The sequence below is a fragment of the Sorex fumeus genome, unplaced genomic scaffold (assembly GCF_029834395.1).
Source record: "Sorex fumeus unplaced genomic scaffold, SorFum_2.1 ptg000061l, whole genome shotgun sequence".
NCBI lineage: Eukaryota > Metazoa > Chordata > Mammalia > Eulipotyphla > Soricidae > Sorex > Sorex fumeus.
The window spans coordinates 33046506-33065823 of NW_026606118.1; the positions used below are offsets into that span (position 1 = coordinate 33046506).

The 19318-nt window shown below is 41.0% G+C and overlaps 1 protein-coding gene across 2 annotated transcripts; it reads left to right on the forward strand.

Annotated features, from left to right (window-relative positions):
* The first annotated feature begins 655 nt into the window (after nt 1-655).
* LOC130034579 (vascular non-inflammatory molecule 3-like) lies at nt 656-17543 on the forward strand. Of its 2 annotated transcripts, XM_056126194.1 has the most exons (7): nt 656-929; nt 1038-1168; nt 8398-8590; nt 11857-12148; nt 13828-14201; nt 15059-15232; nt 16580-17543. In XM_056126194.1, the coding sequence occupies exons 1-7, from the start codon at nt 717-719 to the stop codon at nt 16706-16708; spliced, it is 1506 nt and encodes a 501-aa protein (XP_055982169.1). In that variant the 5' UTR covers nt 656-716; the 3' UTR covers nt 16709-17543. The 2 variants fall into 2 exon arrangements, with proteins under 2 accessions (XP_055982169.1, XP_055982170.1); XM_056126195.1 differs by lacking the exons at nt 656-929; nt 1038-1168 and adding an exon at nt 4736-4845.
* Nucleotides 17544-19318: the final 1775 nt, after the last annotated feature.

Genomic DNA, 19318 nt, shown 5'->3' on the forward strand with positions numbered 1-19318 from the left:
AGTAGGCGGGGGTCACACCCACCAACTGGCCCCCTGGCGCCGTGTAATCCCATCAACGGCCAAGACCCAGAGACTATAAAAACCAGCTCCCGGAACCGCGCGGCCACGAACATCTTATTATGACATCTTATTATCTCATTCCTACTTTGGACAAACTGGCAGGCTACCAAATGTAGTCTGCCCACACGGCAGAGTCTAGCAAACTCCCCGCAACGTACCCAATATGCCAAATACCAGTAACAATGATGGGTCTCATTCTCCTAAAGAGCCTTGAATATAATCTCAGGGCTAGGATGAAAGAGACGTTACTTTATGGTTCTGCCCTGTGTCTTTTCCTCAAGATCACAAATTTGACTTTAACGCCTTCAATTCAACTGAGGAGTCCTAATAATTATTTCTTTTTTAAATTAAATCCTTTTATTAAGAGATCACATTAGCTGAGATATTTTGGACATTGGAGCAGTGTCATTAATTCCACACTAACAAGAGTACCTCTGAATGCTTCAACAGCACTGCCCATTTGAGTCAATGTACTTTCCAGGTGTCAGATTTATTGCATAACATCCTTTCTCGGTGCTTTGTTGTGCAATATATTGATGAAAGAATATAAATAGCTGGTGCAGAAATGGCTTTCATGAAAAGTCCTTTCCCCAACCCCCACAGTATAAGATATAAGATTTTGTCTTGTTTTAACAAAGAGCTAAAAAATTTTAGCTATGATTCTATCACACTTTTCAAAATACGCAGCAGTTTTTACCCTCTTTGTTCTGAATGTTGGTGCTTTGGACACTTTTATTGCTGCAGTATATGAGCATGCTGTTATATTGCCAAACAAAACAGAAATGCCTGTTTCCAAGGAAGAAGCTTTGCTCTACATGAACAAGAACATCGATGTTTTGGAGAAAGCAGTTCAACTGGCGGCCAGGAAGGTATCCGCCCCCTTTATTTTGTTGGTTTATTACAAAATATATTTGGGATTTGGTGGGTTTTTGTGTTTGGAATTTATAAGAATATTTTGCTTCCACTTGCTTTGATAGGGTGCTCACATAATTGTGACCCCAGAAGATGGAATTTATGGCTGGGACTTCACAAGGGAGACCATTTACCCATATTTGGAGGATATCCCAGCCCCTGAAGTGAACTGGACTCCATGTAGAGACCCCAAGAGGTAGAGTTATTACCCTTTGGCTTTTGAACAATAAGCTGTGGTATTGCAAAATACCAGCAACAAATTCAATGAATCTGAGTAATATACTCTCAGGCAAGTATCCAAAGCTTCATATTGTGTAGTATTTGGCATGTCTTCTACTTGGTAAGTGGTTTGAGAGCATGGTGACTCAGCTATTGAATTTAGTTTTCTCCAATGAATTATATGCACGTATACAGTGTTTATGATTGTGTTTAACTGGTGTTCAACAAAGTAATTTCTGTGTTTCTAAATATAAGTCATTCCATGAATATCTTCCTCCTTTGAGGGAATCACAAATGATGAAAAAGCTAATATTTCCAAAGAACTCAGCTATCTCTATCATTTGCAATGTAAATAGTATGATCAGTGGAAATTGAATAGGACTGTTGAAAACACATTTACCACCTTTTATCTGTTGATGTGAGGCAGATAACATAAACAAGTGTTTATGATATCAACTTTCTTTTCTTTAAGATAGACATGACAAAGTTCTCTCTTCCTAACTGCCCTTACAGAATAAAGAGAGTCAAATAAATAATGCTTATTGAATCTGTACATTTTTTTTTTGGCTTGTTTTGTGGCCACATATAAAAGTCCTCAGGGATTATTCCAACTCTTAGGGATCATTCCTGGCAAGACTCAGGGGAGCTTAATGGAGTTCTGGGATTAAAACCTGGCCAGCTGCTGCAAGGAAAACACTCTACCTTCTATACAATCTTTCTGGCCTCTGGATCTATATACTTTATGTTCTTTACAATGTTACCTGTCACTATTTATGTTGAATGGTCATCCAACAGAGATGAGGGAGTCTGGGGGTTACTCTTGTGGATATTTGGCCACTGTGCAGGCAGAATGACTCAATGACTTGGTGATAAGGTGTTGTTAGGAGCAGTGGTGCTCAATTTATTACCTTTTTTTTCAACAGGGGAGCTAAATTTGAGTTTATTTTTTCTTATCCTGTGAGAAATTGTAATAATAATTATTAACTGTAATTAAGGTACAATTATCTTAAAAGTTTGTAAAACAAAAAAATATTTATGAAATAGAATATTTTAGGTTATTTACTCATGGAATACTATGTGTAATTTCATTAAATGGAAAGCACTGTCAGAGTTAGTTATTTAATTTGCAAACTATAAACTGACACAGTTTTGTTCAGAATTTTATTGTTGATCCAAAGAGGAAGCTTCTTTTATAATTTTGATAAATGCAGCAAAGAGAAAAAAGAAAAAGAAAAAAGAGAGAGCTACTATGTGACCCAAGCTCAGTCTGGAATTTTCACCTTTGAAAAATATTGTCTAAATGTTGCATAATCAGTATTTGCAGTAACCATTTAACGATGATGCAGTATATACTTGATTATGTGGTTTTTCCCAGAAAGGACTAGGAAGGACTCATTGTTTCTGGTAATTCACGAGACTCATACTGAAATACACTGTTTACTTAGGCTACTTGGAAGTTATTTCTTAAAGAAATGAGGTCCAAAAGTCTGAAATTAGTTTCAAGTGTGTCATTTTAAGAAGGAAAGTAAATGGCTAATTAAATTTTCATGTTGTTGGAACTTGCAAAAACTTATTCAAATGACAAGTTTTCAATTTTGTTATTTAAAAAAATTGGGACTGGAATAATAGTACAGTGAATAAGGTGCTTCTTGCATGTGACTAACATGGGTTTAATCCTCTGTACCACATATGGTTTCTGAGCACCAACATAGTGAGCACAGACCAGAATTAAGTCCTGAATTAAGTACCCAGAATTAAGTACTGAGCACAGTCGAATACCACCCAAGACAATTCCACCCCACCCCTGCAAAAATAAAAAGTGAAAAATTCAGTATACTAGTACTTTTAGTAAAGAAAACCATTTCTTTCTTAGTAGTATTTTTCTCTGATAGAAGTGCTCATCCTTGGTGTATTTAAATACTATCATTTAGAATACTAACAGATCTCATGCTTCCTTGGACTTTGTTGATGAGGGGCCAATAACTAAAGTATAATTATTCTAATTATTTAGTTAAAAAGCAAAATGAACCAAAATACTTTTTAATTCAAAGGTTTTAATGAATATGAATACTGACCATGTTGGCCCACTTTCCCTAAGCGAGGAGGGTGGGGAGGGGGACTTTATAGTCTGAAACCATGGTCATAAATCTGCCCTTTCTAGTAAAAAATTAGTTGAACATCAATTATGAGGGGCTCCTAAGAGAGTATGAAGCAGCTAAAAGACCTCAAAACAATAAATCCATCAGTTTTATGAGTTGCCATTCTATAGCTCTAAAATTCATATTTGCTGCTATTTATATATTAAGGACCTACTCATCCCCAGGAACTATATCTGGTACAATACATACATTATCCCATTCAACTTATACTCCAGGTTTAACTATTTTCATTTAAAATATAATAGTAGAAAAATATGTAATTAACATGACAGTAATTAAAACACAGCTATTTCCTTTGAATATTGCTAATTCGATGGTACTATGAATACCTATTTGCCGTATATTATATGAGAAAATTTCAAAGACTAGTGAACTCTCTTCTTTTGTCTATGTTCTAGTTACTATTTTTAATTTTTTACAAAAAGATTGGTTTTGGGGTCACAATGGTGGTGCTCAGGGATAACTCCTGGCTCTGGGCTCAGGGATCATCCCTGGAGAGCGTGAACTATATGGAATGTGAGGCATCAAATCCAGGTTGGCCATGTGCAAGGCAAGTACCCTATCCTCGGTATGGCTCCAACCCCAAGTTACTATTTTTTTTCAGTTTCTATTTCTTTAAAAATTATTTTGGCCTTTCTACTGCCTTTATTCTAACAGTCCATTTATATACATATATCTTTTCTTTTTTTTTTTTTTAATAATCAGGTTTTATTTGGAGGATTTCCAAGGCGTGGAGGGGGAGAGAGTGAGAGAGAGTAACATACTCAAGAGAGAACATGGGCTTCTCCAAGGGCAGAGAGAGCCCCTACACACATACCAATTTCCCCTTAAAGATTTAAGGTGGTGAAATCTCTAGGGGGGAATATGATGTAAGCAGGTAGACAGGGAAGGCCACCTCCCAAGGCAATAGCAAAAGCCAGCCCTGCAGAAAATAAGAACTAAAGCTTGATAAGACCCTCACCTGGGGATGGAGCGATAGCACAGCAGGTAGGGCATTTGCCTTGCACGCAGCTGACCACATTAGACATGAAAACATGAAAGTACACATCTCAAGAGGGGAGATGTGGGTGACACAAGTGCTCAACCACCACATGTGCTCGGCTGCATGGGCACAAGCAGCACATGGGCTTGGGCAGCATATGCTTGCCCTTCCTTTGTTCAAGTTGGCCTTTATAGGGTTTCTTCCTTGGTAAAAAATCCGTTGCTATGAAGATTACCAGGGGGGTTGGGAGTGGTGATGGTCTTCTTTGAAATTTCTTTCCTGGCCTTTTGTTCCTGCAGGAGCTTCTTTAGGTCTGTTGCTGCAGCCAGGTGAGGGTCTTTTTTTTTTTTTTTGGCTTCATACCTGGTGATGCACAGGGGTTACTCCTGGCTCTGCACTCAGGAATTACTCACGGCGGTGCTCAGGGGACCATATGGAATGCTCGGAATCAAACCCGGGTCAGCTGCGTGCAAGGCAAACGCCCTACCCGCTGTGCTATCGCTCCATCCCCAGGTGAGGGTCTTATCAAGCTTTAGTTCCTATTTTCTGCAGGGCTGGCTTTGCTATTGCCTTGGGAGGTGGCCTTCCCTGTCTATCTGCCTACATCATATTCCCCCCCTAGAGATTTCACCACCTTAAATCTTTAAGGGGAAAATGGTCCATCTTCTGAAGCTGCTTCTTGCTGAGAGAGGGGCGCAGACCCTGCCTATTCAAGGGGGAAATCTCATGCTACCTTAGTTTATAATGGGCCCCAGGCAATGAATTGGTGGGCTCCTGAAGTTATCTGAAAGAAAAGATCAGATCAGTTAGACTGAGGGATATCACTTTGAAATAAATGGTTAGACCCTGGAGGAGTAGAAGGTCCTTTCTGACCCAGAAAGGGTCTTTCTAAGGACAGAGTTGTTTGGTGTCTTAAAAAAAGAGCAAGAGTTAAGGCAACAGAAACCAAAGCAACATAATGCCATACCCATATCTATCATTAAAATAATGCAAAGGAATAACTCTACCCACAGGTTTGGTTGATAGAAAAATAACTTCCTGTGTCCAGATTTTTCTAATGGACACAGAAACACCAAGCCATTCACTGGCTTTCTCAGTACAGATTGGAAAAGCTTCTGCCCATACACTGAAGCTATCAATAAGAACCAACAAATATTTATACCTTGAGCATATGAGCATTTGATCATTTGCATGAGGTCAAGCTGTCGATCCTCCTCTAAGTTCCTTGATGTTGAACAGGTGTTAGGAGAGGAGGCTCAAGATTTCCACTGGTTCATTCATGGCACAGAAAGCACAGTTCTGATTTACTTCTACCTTACTTCCTGTTCAGTCCCTTCTCATAGAGGATATTTTTCACTAGTGTTAAAGCATAACCCTTTAATAATATTCCACTGCATTGATCCAGGGGTTAGCAATTTTCCTTGTTGGATAAACCATCCATCAACTTCCTTTTGGAAACCTCATTCCAAAGCCCATCGTTCCTCTTCTGCAGAGCATTCTGACTTAGAGGAAATATTCTCTGGTATTAATCCCATTATGCAATAAAAATTAAGAGCTGTTAAAATCTATGTTCTCTCCAAATGAATGTTCATAGAACTAAAAGTGAATACTCTGAACCAGTTTAGATGCCCTTTCTTGACACTTTGGCCAATTCACAGGCTGGGGGAAAGCAATTAATTCTGCACTTTGAGCTGAGGTTCCCCCTAGTAAAGATCTGGCTTCCAATGCTCTGATCAGACTAGTGACAGCATGTATGTACAACATTGAGTTCTTTTATAGATTAGGCTGTTTACCTACAGTCAGTAAACCAAGTTTTATCTAAATTTCCCAAAAGGGGGTATCTTTTAGATCAAGATTAGAATACATATATTCAATCACCTCTGTAGAATTAGAATCTGATTCTTACAAAAAGAAAGTTACAGAAACATGGTTTTCTCTCTTTTCTTTCCACCTTCATTTTAAAACTTTGCCAGATGGCTTAACAAACCTGGCTTGTTTTTTTTTTTTTTTTTTTTTTTTTTGCATAAACACAGCAAGATTAGAGAACTCTCCATTTGGGATACCCCATTATTTACTGCAAAGTCCTGGGGGTCAGCTAAAGACAGGAGACACACCAACAACATCATTAATCTTATATGGCACATTAAAGTTACCCAGGCCTGACCATAAGATGTCCCATGATGAACTGGATGGCTTCGAGTCTTCAGGTTGAACTGGATGTGACTTTGGGCCTCATTTTCCACAGAGATATCCTGGCAGAAAGGAGTCCATCCCATACCTTCTTCACGGCTGGGAGAAATCCTGGTTTCAAGGGGTTTTTTTTCTTGATGCTGAGAGTAGGCCCATCCTTTTTTTTCTCTTTCTCTTTCAGTCTCACTTTGCCTAGAGCTAAGTCTGCTGACTGCCTTCATTAGCATTTGAATTGATCTCAAGCGGATCTCTATCTCATCTGCTTAGACTGAGACTGGATGGGGAAAGGATTTTCTGCCTAGGATTTGATCTCCTGCCCTAAGTTTCCCAGAACCTTCTTACTAGTGGGTTTTTCTCCCATTCCACCCACAGTGAACGGTGACGCGAAACAAACGAGGGATGCCTCTTTGCAGAGACCACTCAGATGCTTGCCTGGCCGGTGGAGAATCTGGCCTTAGTGGTTCAGCATTGTGAGTTGTGACTGGCAGCTATGCCAGTGCCACCCTTGACCTTATGTTCTCCATGGAATCACAGGGAGCCCACTCGAGCTCCGTGACTTTAGAGGGGCTTTAAGAGTGCCAGGTCATGGAGCTGCAAAATCACACTCGATAGGAGGACCTATCAAGGTGCTCACGCACACACACACATTCGCGCAGAGGTTATGACATTCCTCCTTCTTCCCTCCTAGAGATTTCCAAGGAACCATACCTCCATGGCAGATTTTCCACAGATTACCTCCTTCCTCATGGATTTCTTCACTTTATGTCCCTTCTGATGTCGGTGAACCCTCCGGGTGACTTATGTGAAGTGGGAAGGAGAAAGACAGTCAGTTTCTCCCCAACCACCTCTGCCACCCGGGACCCAGGATTACTGGGTTCTTGTCTCGCCTTGCAGAAAGGAATTTCAGGGGTAGAACAAGTAATGAAATAAACAGATTTTATTTGGAGGATTTTTAAAGTGTGGAGGGGGAGAGAGTGAGAGAGAGAGTGACACATTCAAGAGAGAACACAGGCTTCTCCAAGGGTGGAGAGAGCCTCTACACACATTCCAGCATTTGACACAAAAACATGAAAGTACACATCTCAAGAGGGGAGATGAGGGCGCCACTTGTCCTTTGGCGCCACATGTGCTCTGCCTCGTGGGCGCAAGCAGCCCATGGTCTCGGACAGCATATGCGCTGATATCTTTTCTTAATCTCTTATCCTCCTTTAAATTAGTGCAATGTTTGAAATCAGCTATTATTCCTCCAATTTTATTACCTCAGTCTCTTCTTCCTTCTAGGATAACATTCCAAAGTGGATGAATTTGTCATTACTCAAAAAAGCAATTTCACAGCCTGTAACCATCTCTGGGTCTCAGGATTCCTCTCTGTTTGAAGGGGAGCAATACTGATGAATGACTGAAGAGGAAACAGTCAACAGATTGGATTAGTTCCTTTTGTTCTTCTTAAATGAAATCCTCTAATAGTAATGCTTCATTTGTTCTCTATAATGTTGATTTACAGGAGACTATTTACTTCCTATTCTTATTTACTTCCATAATATGACTGTGGCTTGGGCTATAGAGAAGGTTTTTTTAATGAAGAGTCTATTAGGGCTCACACCCTTCATTTGACTTCCTAGGAGAATTTTAGAAAAGAAAGTGTTACTTCTTTTCTTTTTCTGGCATCTTTTCACTGTTAGGTCTTGCATTGCAATCTGGAGTCTGGCACATTAAATTAGATGACCTTTTATTAAGTTGGAGATTGCATTGCATGTGAGATTTTAACTGCTAGTTGTTAATGCACATCTGTTTTGTTACAGGTAAAGGGCAGTTAAAGCAAATTCAGAAATCATAAAACCATTGTAAATTAAAGGCAAATATCTACTGATTTAGGTTTGGCTATACCCCAGTTCAAGAAAGACTCAGCTGTCTGGCCAAGCAGAACTCCATCTATGTTGTGGCAAATATTGGGGACAAGAAAGCATGCAACGCCAGTGATTCTCAGTGCCCCCCTGATGGTCGTTACCAGTACAACACCAATGTGGTATTTGATTCTCAGGGTAAGCTGGTGGCACGCTATCATAAGGTGAGAGATCTTATGTCTTGTCTAAAATTGCTAATGCCTTTTGCTTGTGACATGAATGTGTACTTGTCTATTGAATGCTGGTGGGAGACTGTTAGGAAAGTATTCTTAATTCCAAAGTCATCAGAAAAGGGGGATGGAGAGAAGGTATAGCAGGAAAGGCACTCGCCTTGCATGCAACCAACCTGGGGGTTTGATCCCTCGCATTCCATGTGGTTTCCTAAACACCACCAGAAGTAATTCTTAGTGCAGAACCAGGAGTAGCTCCTGAGCACTGTTGGGTGTTTGCCCCTAAACAGAAAAAAAAAGTCATAGAAAAGGTATTTAATTTGCTTCAGTATCACAGAAACTTTCTGAGTTAGAGTTATTCTTAGAATATGAAAGACTGTAAACCAGATGTAATAAAAGTCTTACAAAGATTTCACAATTCTCTTAAAGAAGTTTGCTTTTCTGTATCATTTAACATCAGTGTTAGATCTGACTCCTACTAAGCATTCGTCATTAATTCTTTAAGTCCTTTTTATGAAAGTATGCTCATAGAAAACCCCAATTTAAATTGGCTTGATAAAAAGAGCAACGGGCATCTGCGAGGGAGCTCGTGGTGCTCACTTTGAATATCATGAGAGCTCTCCCGGTCGTGATTATAAATGTAAATTTCTAGATTTGTAAATGGTTGGATTCCAGAGACCTCTCTGTATGACACTAATCTATTTTGGGATTCAATTGGGAGTCACTGGGCCAGGGCTGTTGGTGCACTAAAATGGCACCCGGAGGTAAATTGTGGGCATCACAGCCAGCCTACTGGGCAGCTGGGGGCCCAGAGAGAGGCAGCCTGGGTCTTCTGTTGCCACAGGGCTTGGAGATTTAGTCCTGGAATCCACATACCGGGGGTGGGGGAGTGTAGGATAACATTGCTTTGTCCTTTCTCCCTTGTCACAAGGAATTCAGGTTTATTACAGTGCTCCTGAGGCACTTCCATTCCATTGTGTTTATCTGTAACCACTTCTATGCTCTCCTCCCCAAACAGTTAATTAGCTTTTCCCCTAATCAGACTCTGTTAATTTGTAAGGTCAGATCCTTCTAGGACACTGAAATTGTATTGTAAGTTAATATTGCCTTTTCTCCTCTCCTTATGTCTTTTGAATGATTTACTTTAAAGCAATGTCCTTTTTGTATAGATACAGGAAGACCGTTAATGTTATGCTTTGTAATTTAGGATTGAATTGGCTTTGAATATTATTCACTCCTGGCCATCTGATTCCTTGACTTAAGCCTCAGTTGCCCTTGGTTCCTAACAACCCAAAAGCAGGGTCCCGAGGGACTGAATGGACTCAGGGCAAGTGGTGAGCTACCCTGGTATCGAAATGGGCCAGGCCAAAGTGCCACGATTTTTTTTTTTTTTTTTTTTTTTTTTTTTTTTTTGCTTTTTGGGTCACACCCGGAGATGCACAGGGGTTACTCCTGGCTCTGCACTCAGAAATCACTCTTGGCGGTACTCAGGGGACCATATGGGATGCTGGGAATCGAACCTGGCTTGGCTGTGTGCCCTACCCGCTGTGCTATCTCTCTCCAGCCCCAAAGTGCCACGATTCTTAACTATAAGTTAAGAGCTTGATCATAGACAAATGCTGTCATGATCCAAAAGTAACGACGAGACTAGGACCCTGCTAGGAATCTGGCCTGAGCACTGTAGTCTGAGATTGAGATGGCCCTAGGAGAGCAATTCTATAAGCTTAAGGTATTTCTTACTGTATCCATACAAAATGATTTATATTATGTGTGCTTACATGTTTGTTGGACAAGGAGAGGAGAAACACACCCAGGGGATTCTGCTCTAGGTGGGTTATCCTGCTGAGAGAGTATCTGTCCTAGAAGCAGCTTTCCCCAAGGGAAAGAACTCTACCCCTATTGATTGTGACCACACCTATGTGTAATTGTTACCCCAACCTCTCATGCTTTGGGATATAACAAGACTGTAAGAGTGGGTTGGGGGATCAGTATCCAGATTCCAGAGTCAGAAGGAGGATGAAGGGGGATCGAGAAGGAGAATGAAGTAGCAGGGGGGAGGGAAGGCAGAGGAAAGAGATAGGAATAAATGGAGAGAGGATTGGAACAAACTGCAACTAAGACCAGCCAGCCTGGTTCTCATTTCCTTCCTTCGCCTGCCCATCGCTGTCGACCTTCTTGAGGTGGGAGAACCTGTGTGAGGCTACCGAACGCGGGCGGTGGGAGAGACAAACCGCTACCGCCGCTGCTGGTTTTTTTTTTTTTGAGTTTACACAGGGGAGGGTCTTGTTTGTGGAAGCTCTTGGTTGCTGGGATTCCATCTGGAGTAGGCAGAGAGAGTGCACCTGCTCCATTGGGGGTGCCCCAGTGAAATTGGCTTGGTATGGAGCCCGGAGAGATCTCCAGCGCTGTGGTATCTACCAGGACTTGCTTCTGTATCTCTGGGTCAGAGGTGTTGGTGCATTAAGATGGCACATGGAGGCCTTTGCCATTTCTTGATTCCAATTAGGTCACCTGTCTTAGTTGGGATGATCACTGCAAGATGAAGAATGGAGCAGAAAGTGGAAAAGTAATGCACTCTCATTAAAATTGGGAAGGGAAAGATGTTGCCACAACATTTGAATGCATACCTTTAGCAAAGTAAAAAACCTCAGCGAAGCATATGATGTACTCTTGAGCCCAAGTTAAGTCAAATTTTTGGAGCAATGACCAGGCTTAAGAAATAATTATATAATTAATGTTTTATCTTATTAACAGATTAGACTTTACACTGACTGTGTTGTTATTTAAAGAATGCACTGGTAGTCAGGGGAAATTTCTCAAAGTACTAGCGGACAAGTTTTGCATGCAGGAGCCTTGGATTTGGTCTCCAGTATCATATGGTCAGCTGGGCAGTGCCAGAAGCAACCCTGAGCACCAAGTCAGAGTAGCCTCTGAGTAACAGAAGATATGGTCTCAAGGACACATTCCCTCTCAATATGCTGTAAGCAACCTTACATTTACAAAATTCAAAATTTTATGACAGGAATGTTCACCTTTCAATATTATTTATAATAAAATTCATTCATTTTAGAACAATGACTTTTTATTATTATTCTATAAAAACTTCATAGTGGTATACTAGGTCTGATCTACATGAATTTATGAGCAACAGTATTAAATATGCATAACATGAAAGAAAAACATGTATGTTAATCCTTTCATCTGGCAGCATTCTAATTAATCTCTCTCCCACTTCTCTGCCCTTTGCATTTTGTCAACAGTACAATCTTTTTGAGCCTGAAATACAATTCAATTTCCCCAAGGATTCAAAAGTTGTGACTTTCGACACTCCCTTTGGGAAGTTTGGCATCTTCACTTGCTTCGACATTTTTTCCCATCACCCAGCTGTGGTAGTGGTGGAGGAGTTTCAAGTTGACAGTATTGTTTTCCCCTTGGCATGGTACAACACGCTACCACTCCTCTCTGCTGTACCCTTTCAGTCATCATGGGCCAGAGCTATGAGAGTCAACCTACTTGCTGCAAACACCCACAATACCAGAATGCACATGACAGGTAACTCACACTGGCAGAATGCCAGTGGCTCTGACAACCTCACTAAGTCTCCACTGATATCTAATTGTCAGTTTTCCTTAATAATTTATTTCCTTTTCTTTTTAATGTATAAGGCCAACAATTTTCTTTTCTTTTTTTATTGAATTACCATGAGATACATTTACAAAGCTTTCACCTTTCAGTTGAGTTTCAGTTATACAATGATTGAACACCCATCCCTTCACTAGTGCATATTCTCCACCACCAATATCCCCAGTATCCCTCCCCCATCCCAACCCTCCCCCTGCCTCTATGGCAGACAATTTCCCCCATACTCTCTCTCCACTTTTGGGCATTATGCTTTGTCAATATAGATACTGAGAGGCTATAACGTTTAGTCCTTTATCTACTTTCAACACACATCTCCTATCCTGAACAATCCCTCCAACCATTCTTTGACTTAGTGATCCCTTCTCTATTCCAGCTGCCTTCTCCCCCAGCTCATGAGGTAGGCTTCCAACTACGGAGCAATATTCCTGGCCCTTGTCTCTACTGTCCTTGGTGTCAGTCTCATATTATATTATTTTCTATTTCACAAATGAGTGCAGTCCTTCTATGTCTGTCCTTCTCTTTCTGACTCATTTCACTTAGCGTGATCCTCTCCATGATCACAATAAATTATTTCTTAATTATGCCATAAATAAATACTCCCATGGGTTTTCCTGTCAGCATTATTTAAGATCATTCTGCCCATGTATGAGTAAAGAAGGTGTTGTAAAATTTTACATAAAGCAGTTAAAGAGAAAATAAATCATCTCAAAATTTAAAGTCAGGTGGCCAAAGGGATAGTACAGTGGGTAAGGCACTTGCCTTATACAAGGCTGACCTGGGCTCAATCCTTAGCACCACATATGATCCCCTGAGCATCATCAGGATTTATCCCTGGGCACAGATGAGTGTGGCCCCATACACTGCCTCCCAATTTAAATTAAATATAAGGATCCTAGAAGCCTGAATCTACGAGCAATACTGAAATGAATTATGTTCATGTGATTAAATCAATTCAGGCTTAATCAAGTTTGTACAGGTTATCTTTGATAGTGTCAGGGTCAAGAAAATGCAAGATCAATGCAATCCCACATAGGCTGCACTAGTCTGATATTTGTTGATCCAGATAAAGTGTCAGAAATGAAAACAGATTAACTCAATGGTGAGCTAAAACCTCATGCAAGAATTTTCCAAGTTTTTGTGAAGCTGGCTGAAAGGATATCCACGTTAATAGAAAATCAAGTTTACCAAGTTATAGGATAATTTTAGCACAAATTGTGCTTTATGAAGGACACAGAGTCAAACTTTTGATGAAACTTAAACCACTGTAACAAGATATCCACTTTCAGAAAGGGTCCCCAAATTATTTGACCTACTGTCTACTTTTTCTGAAAAAAAAATACTCAGTACTTCTTTGGAAATCTTCCTTCTTTAAGTGAACAGAGTTTCCTCCAATTGCACCGAAGTTAGAACTACACTCTGGGATCACTCCAGCATCCCCTGGGGGATGTTGAGAGCAAGACTGATTCTTGGCTGTTTTGAAAACCCTTATGCTTAGAAAAATTGTTATTCGAGCACTCATCAGGATGATTCCATTTGTGTCCATCTAACATTTGAAACAGGGTATCTGTGTTACTTTACATTGCTCATAGGAAGTGGAATCTACGCACCAGAAGCGGTCAAAGTCTATCACTATGATATGGAAACAAACAGTGGCCAGCTGATGCTCTCTGAACTGAAGTCCAGGCCTCGGAGTGATCCCGCTTACCCCACACCAGTTGACTGGAGCGCTTATGCCAGAGGTGTCAGGCCTTTCTCCTCCGCACAGTCGGATTTTCCAGGAACAATTTATTTTGATGAGTTCACCTTCACGGAGCTTAAGCAAAACACAGGAAATTACACAGTTTGCCAAAAAAACTTATGCTGTCACCTAACCTACCAGATGTCTGAGAAGCGAGCAGATGAAGTGTATGCTCTAGGTGCTTTTGATGGGCTGCACACAGTAGAAGGACAGTATTACTTACAGGTAAAAGTGCTCATATATGCTAAAATGACTGTTTTTATTGGTGCTTCCTCTAAGTCATCACTGTGTTTCATTAAAAGTTGTGCTGGATTCAGTTATTTGTTTTAAAGTTACACAATTCTCTGATATTGCCTCCAGAACACTTCATCTGTTCAGACTTAGCAAGAACAGAATTTGTTCTCTTGACTTTTAAGTAAACACACACAGAGCAAATTACTTTGTTCCCAGCAGGTCAAATAATAAAAAGAAAAAAGTTTCAACTTCTATGCATGCTCGTTTTTAGTCAGATTACTTTTAGAGCAATGTTTTTTCAAATTGTCTGACTTAAACCTGAAATAAGTAATCCAAGCCACTGTAGAATTCAGAGCAGTGCAGTTACATAACCCAGTTAAAAGAGATTTTTTTTAAAGTATGCTTCGAATAGTTGATATTAGAATCAGAAATAGCATAATTATGTGTTGTGATTCTGTGTAATTCATTTAGTGCAAATTTAATACTCTAGTTTGTCCAATTTTGCTCCATTTAAAAATGAAGATCTGGGGCTGGAATAAAATACAGTGGGTAGGGCATTTGCCTTGTACAAGGTCAATCTGGGTTCGGTACCCAGTATCCCATATGGTCTCCCAAGCACCACCAGGAGTAATTCCTGAGTGCACTAGCAGAAGTAACCTGAGTATTGACACTTGTGACTCAAAAAAAGTTAAAAAAAAAAAAAGAGCTAATCTTGATCCAATAAATTGACCTTAGGACTCACTAATAGGTTAGGAACTACATTTTGAGAAGTGCTGGAAGACCACTTTCACATATTCTTCTAATTGTACAGCAGAGAAAATAGTTTCAAATGTCCTTTTCCTATACAGATATGTACACTGCTGAAATGTCAAACCACAGACCTGAGGACGTGTGGGGAGCCTGTGGGGTCAGCTTTTACCAAGTTTGAAGAATTCTCCCTCAGTGGCACATTTGGAACCCGTTATGTTTTCCCACAGATCGTTCTCAGTGGGAGTCAGCTTGCCCCGGAAGGATACTACGAGGTAAGAGGCTTTCTGGAAGATAAATATCTTTGAACAAATGTGATGAATATGCTTGAAATCCATTACAAAAACACTATTGCAGTGTTTTTGTTCATAATCTATGAACAATCCTTTAAAGACATGTGGATATCAGGGCCAAGGTAATACAGTGAGTAGGGTAATTGCAGTGCATGCAGCAGAGCTTTCATTCCTAGTACCACAAAGGGTTCTGTGAGCACTGCCAGGAGGAGAAAGTGCTGCACACAGCCTGGTGTATCCCTAAAACAAAAAACAAACCAAAAACCAAAACCAAACCAAACCCAGAAAACACAAAGACATCTGAAACTATGACAGGAAAGACAATTTGCAGTTCTAGATCGTTTTAGACTATGATGGAAAATACGTGGTTCATCTTTCTATAGGACTCTGATACTGCAGCAACATTAAATTGATGGAAAGATTAAAATGATAATGGTTTCAGATAGTAGCAACAGATGTTCTCTTCATTTGCATGGTGTAGAAGGTCCAGTCAAACATGTTTAATACTGAATATGCAGCTTCTCTGTTGGTGCACTGTCATCTGAAGTTGTTAGAATGAGAGTGATTGTAATGTCGAGTGTTTATTGATGACAAGTCATCTTTATACATTATTCCATTTAGCCACTTCTGCCAGTTTCTTTGCTGTAATTTCCCCCATGCTCTTCTGTAATTAGGCCTTTATATCTGAAATAATGTATCTTCTGACACAAAATCCTTTATGCTTTTGAATCTTACATGTAATTTTATTATATTATTATTTTATTATTATTATTATTATTTTTGCTTTTTGGGTCACACCCGGTGATGCACAGGGGTTACTCCTGGCTCATGCACGCAGGACTTACTCCTGGCAGTGCTCGAGGGACCAGATGGGATGCTGGGAATTGAACCCGAGTCAGCTGTGTGCAAGGCAAATGCCCTACCTGCTATGCTATTGCTCCAGTCCCCATATTCTTAAAATTAATATTTCATCCTCTCAAGCTGTGCTCAGGGGCCAAAAGCCACTCACAATGGTTCTTGGCAACTGGACCAGTACCAATGCTATTGCCCAAGGGAGGACTTAGTGAGGCTTGGGCCTTGTATTACCAAGGGCCAACAGGGCTACCCCCAGTTGATTTTCAGGGCCAGAAACAGCTGTACAACCCCCAGGTGATATTCAGGATGCCTTATGATGTTGGGATTGGCCTCATGACAAGCACATGCTTTAACTGCTGTACTCCCTCATGCCATGTTAGGCTACTTTTAGAGTGAGGTTGTCAGAGATGGCTTCTACGCCAGAAACCAAGTTCTACATTAGAATTAATGCTTTGATTTTCTTTTTTTAATCAGATTTTAAGAGATGGACGTCTGAAGAGCCGAAGTGGAAGCCCTTTGCCTATCTTGGTTATGGCCTTGTATGGAAGAGTGTTTGAGAAGGATCCTCCACGCTTAGGGCAGGGACCTAAGAAATTGCAATGATCTCCTTCAGTTCTAGTTTTCAGTGTTGGTCCAGTAAAAGGAGGAACAAAATAGGGGCCGGAGCTATAGTACAGCGGGTAGGGCATTTGCCTTGCATGCGGCCGACCCAGGTAATATCCCCAGCATCCCATATGGTCCTCCGAGCATCACCAGGAGTAATTCCTGAGTGCAGAGCCAGGAGTAAACCCTGAGCACCACCGGTGTGACCCAAAAGTAAAAAAAAAAAAAAAAAGGAGGAAAAAAATTAAGAATTTAGCTCTAGTATGGAAAAGATGTTATAATTTTGCTGAAACAAACTTAGATTAAAAAATAATGAATGTATGTGAATTATTGATCCTTTACATATTCTATTATGTGTTTTATTATAGTACATAGTTGATTTTATATAGAAACTTTTCTTTTGTATAGGTGCCTCTTTCATGTAGGTGTTAGTATGTGGATGTATAGAGCAACAGCTATAAATGTAAGGATTGCTAGAAAAATATTTTTCTATCCTTTTTGTGGTGATTGATGTTTGTAAAACTTCTTCCCATCATTTGTAAATGTGCAGGGTAAACAAGTATTATTTAAAAGTTCATCATACTCAATTAATGTACAAATAATTAAAATGTAAGGGCATTTAGAAATAACTATGAATAATGTTTTTGTTAATTATAATTCATTTTTATTTCTATCACCTCTTATGTTCATTTATATGAAATCATATTTTTTAATAGTGCACCAAGATTTATTTAAAGGCTTTGTTGATCAGGTTACAAAGTTGTCTTAATCTAAGCCTAGCCTAAAATTGCCCTTCTACTCAGGCATAACATTTCGAAAGTTTTTGCCCCATAAAAAAGTGTTCAGCAAAGTCTCTCTGCTCTAACTTACAAAAAATCCAATGCTGTCAAGAACTATATGCAACTCCCGAATATCTGTTTAATTAACAAAGGTTTTACTGCTTTCTACAAGGATTGACCAGGTTTCATGATAACATGGGCCAGAGCGATAGCATAGCGGGTAGGGCCTTTGACTTGCACGCTGCGACCTGGGTTTGATTCCTCTCCCCCCCCGCCCCTCAACCCCCAGAGCCCGGCAAGCTACCGAAAGGATTCCGCCCCCACAGTAAAGCCTGGCAAGTTCCCCATGACGTGTTGGATATGCCAAAAATACTAACAACTGTGTGTTTTCAGAAGGTCCGGTGGCGCTCTATCTCTCCCGCCGCCCACGTTCGGTAGTCTCACGTCATTTTCCCCACCCCAGGGAGGTTGATGGCAACGGCAGGCGAAGCAATGAACGAGGGCTGGTCGGTATCAATTGTAGTTTATTCCAATCTTCACTCTTGCCTCTGATTCTGCCCTCTGGAGCCCGAGCCCGCGCCTCAGCTTGAGCCTCAGTCTCTGCTCTCTTGAGCCCAAGCCCCCTTTGAGCTTAGTCTTAGTTTATATAGCAATCACGTAGGGTGGTGACACAAAGGTGGGTTGAACATTAACAAATCAGCAAAGAGAGGTAAGACTACTCCTCGAGGAGATTAACTCAAGGAATAAATTTCATCTAAAGAGATTTATTCCAGATTACTAGGAGATCTGCTCAAGGGTGGGGTCCCAACAAGGGTGTATTCTTTCCTCAGCTAGTAATCTACTTAAATAGTTGTAGTAAGTCTACTTCTAATATTTCTAGCAATGTCATTCTGTATGAGCACAGTAAGAGATAAACTTACAGTTTGGCTCTTCCTGAGGACATCTCACTATATATTCTGATATATATATCACACCCATGCTGAGACCACTCTCCACATGCATGAAGGTAACAGTAGAGGAACACAAAGGCATGCCCGTCCTGGGGCTGAGATCTCCAAGCCTGCTTGGATTGGGGCTGAGCATCCTCCACCCAGATCCTCCATCTTCCAGTAGGCAGGTGTCACACCCACCAACTGGTCCCCAGGTGCTGTGTAATCTCAACCGCCAAGACCCAGAGACTATAAAACCCAGCTCCCGGAAGAGAACAGCACAGAGCCTCCTGCCCCTGTGCCTGGCTGTCCTCCCCGGGGCCCCTTGGAGGGGGGCGAGTTGAGTTTCCCTCCCCACCCTGAGCTGAACCCCTGCAGCTGAAGACCTCCGGAACCAGCCACAAGCAATGCTGAGACCACTCTCCACATGCATGAAGGTAACGGCAGAGGAACAAAGGCATATGGGTCCCGGGGCTGAGAACTCTAAGCCTACTCAGATTGGGTCAAGTTACCGAATGTAAGCTGCCCACACAGCAGAGTCTGGCAAACTCCCCGTGGCGTAGCCGGTCACGGTCATGGTCATGATCCTCCCGTTGTTCATCAATTTGCTCGAGTGGGCCCAGTAACTTCTCCATCGTGAGACTTATTGTTACTGTGTTTGGCATATTGAATACATCACGGGTAGCTTGTCAGGCTCTGTCGTGTGGGCGAGATACTCTCGGTAGCTTGCCGGGCTCTCCAAGAGGGGCAGAGGAATCGAATTCGGGTCGGCCATGTTGGTTGTGTGCAAGGCAAACGCCCTACCCTCTGTGCTATCGCTCCAGCCCGTGGCGTACCCAATATGCCAAATACCAGTAACAATGATGGGTCTCATTCTCCTAACCCTGAAAGAGCCTTGAATG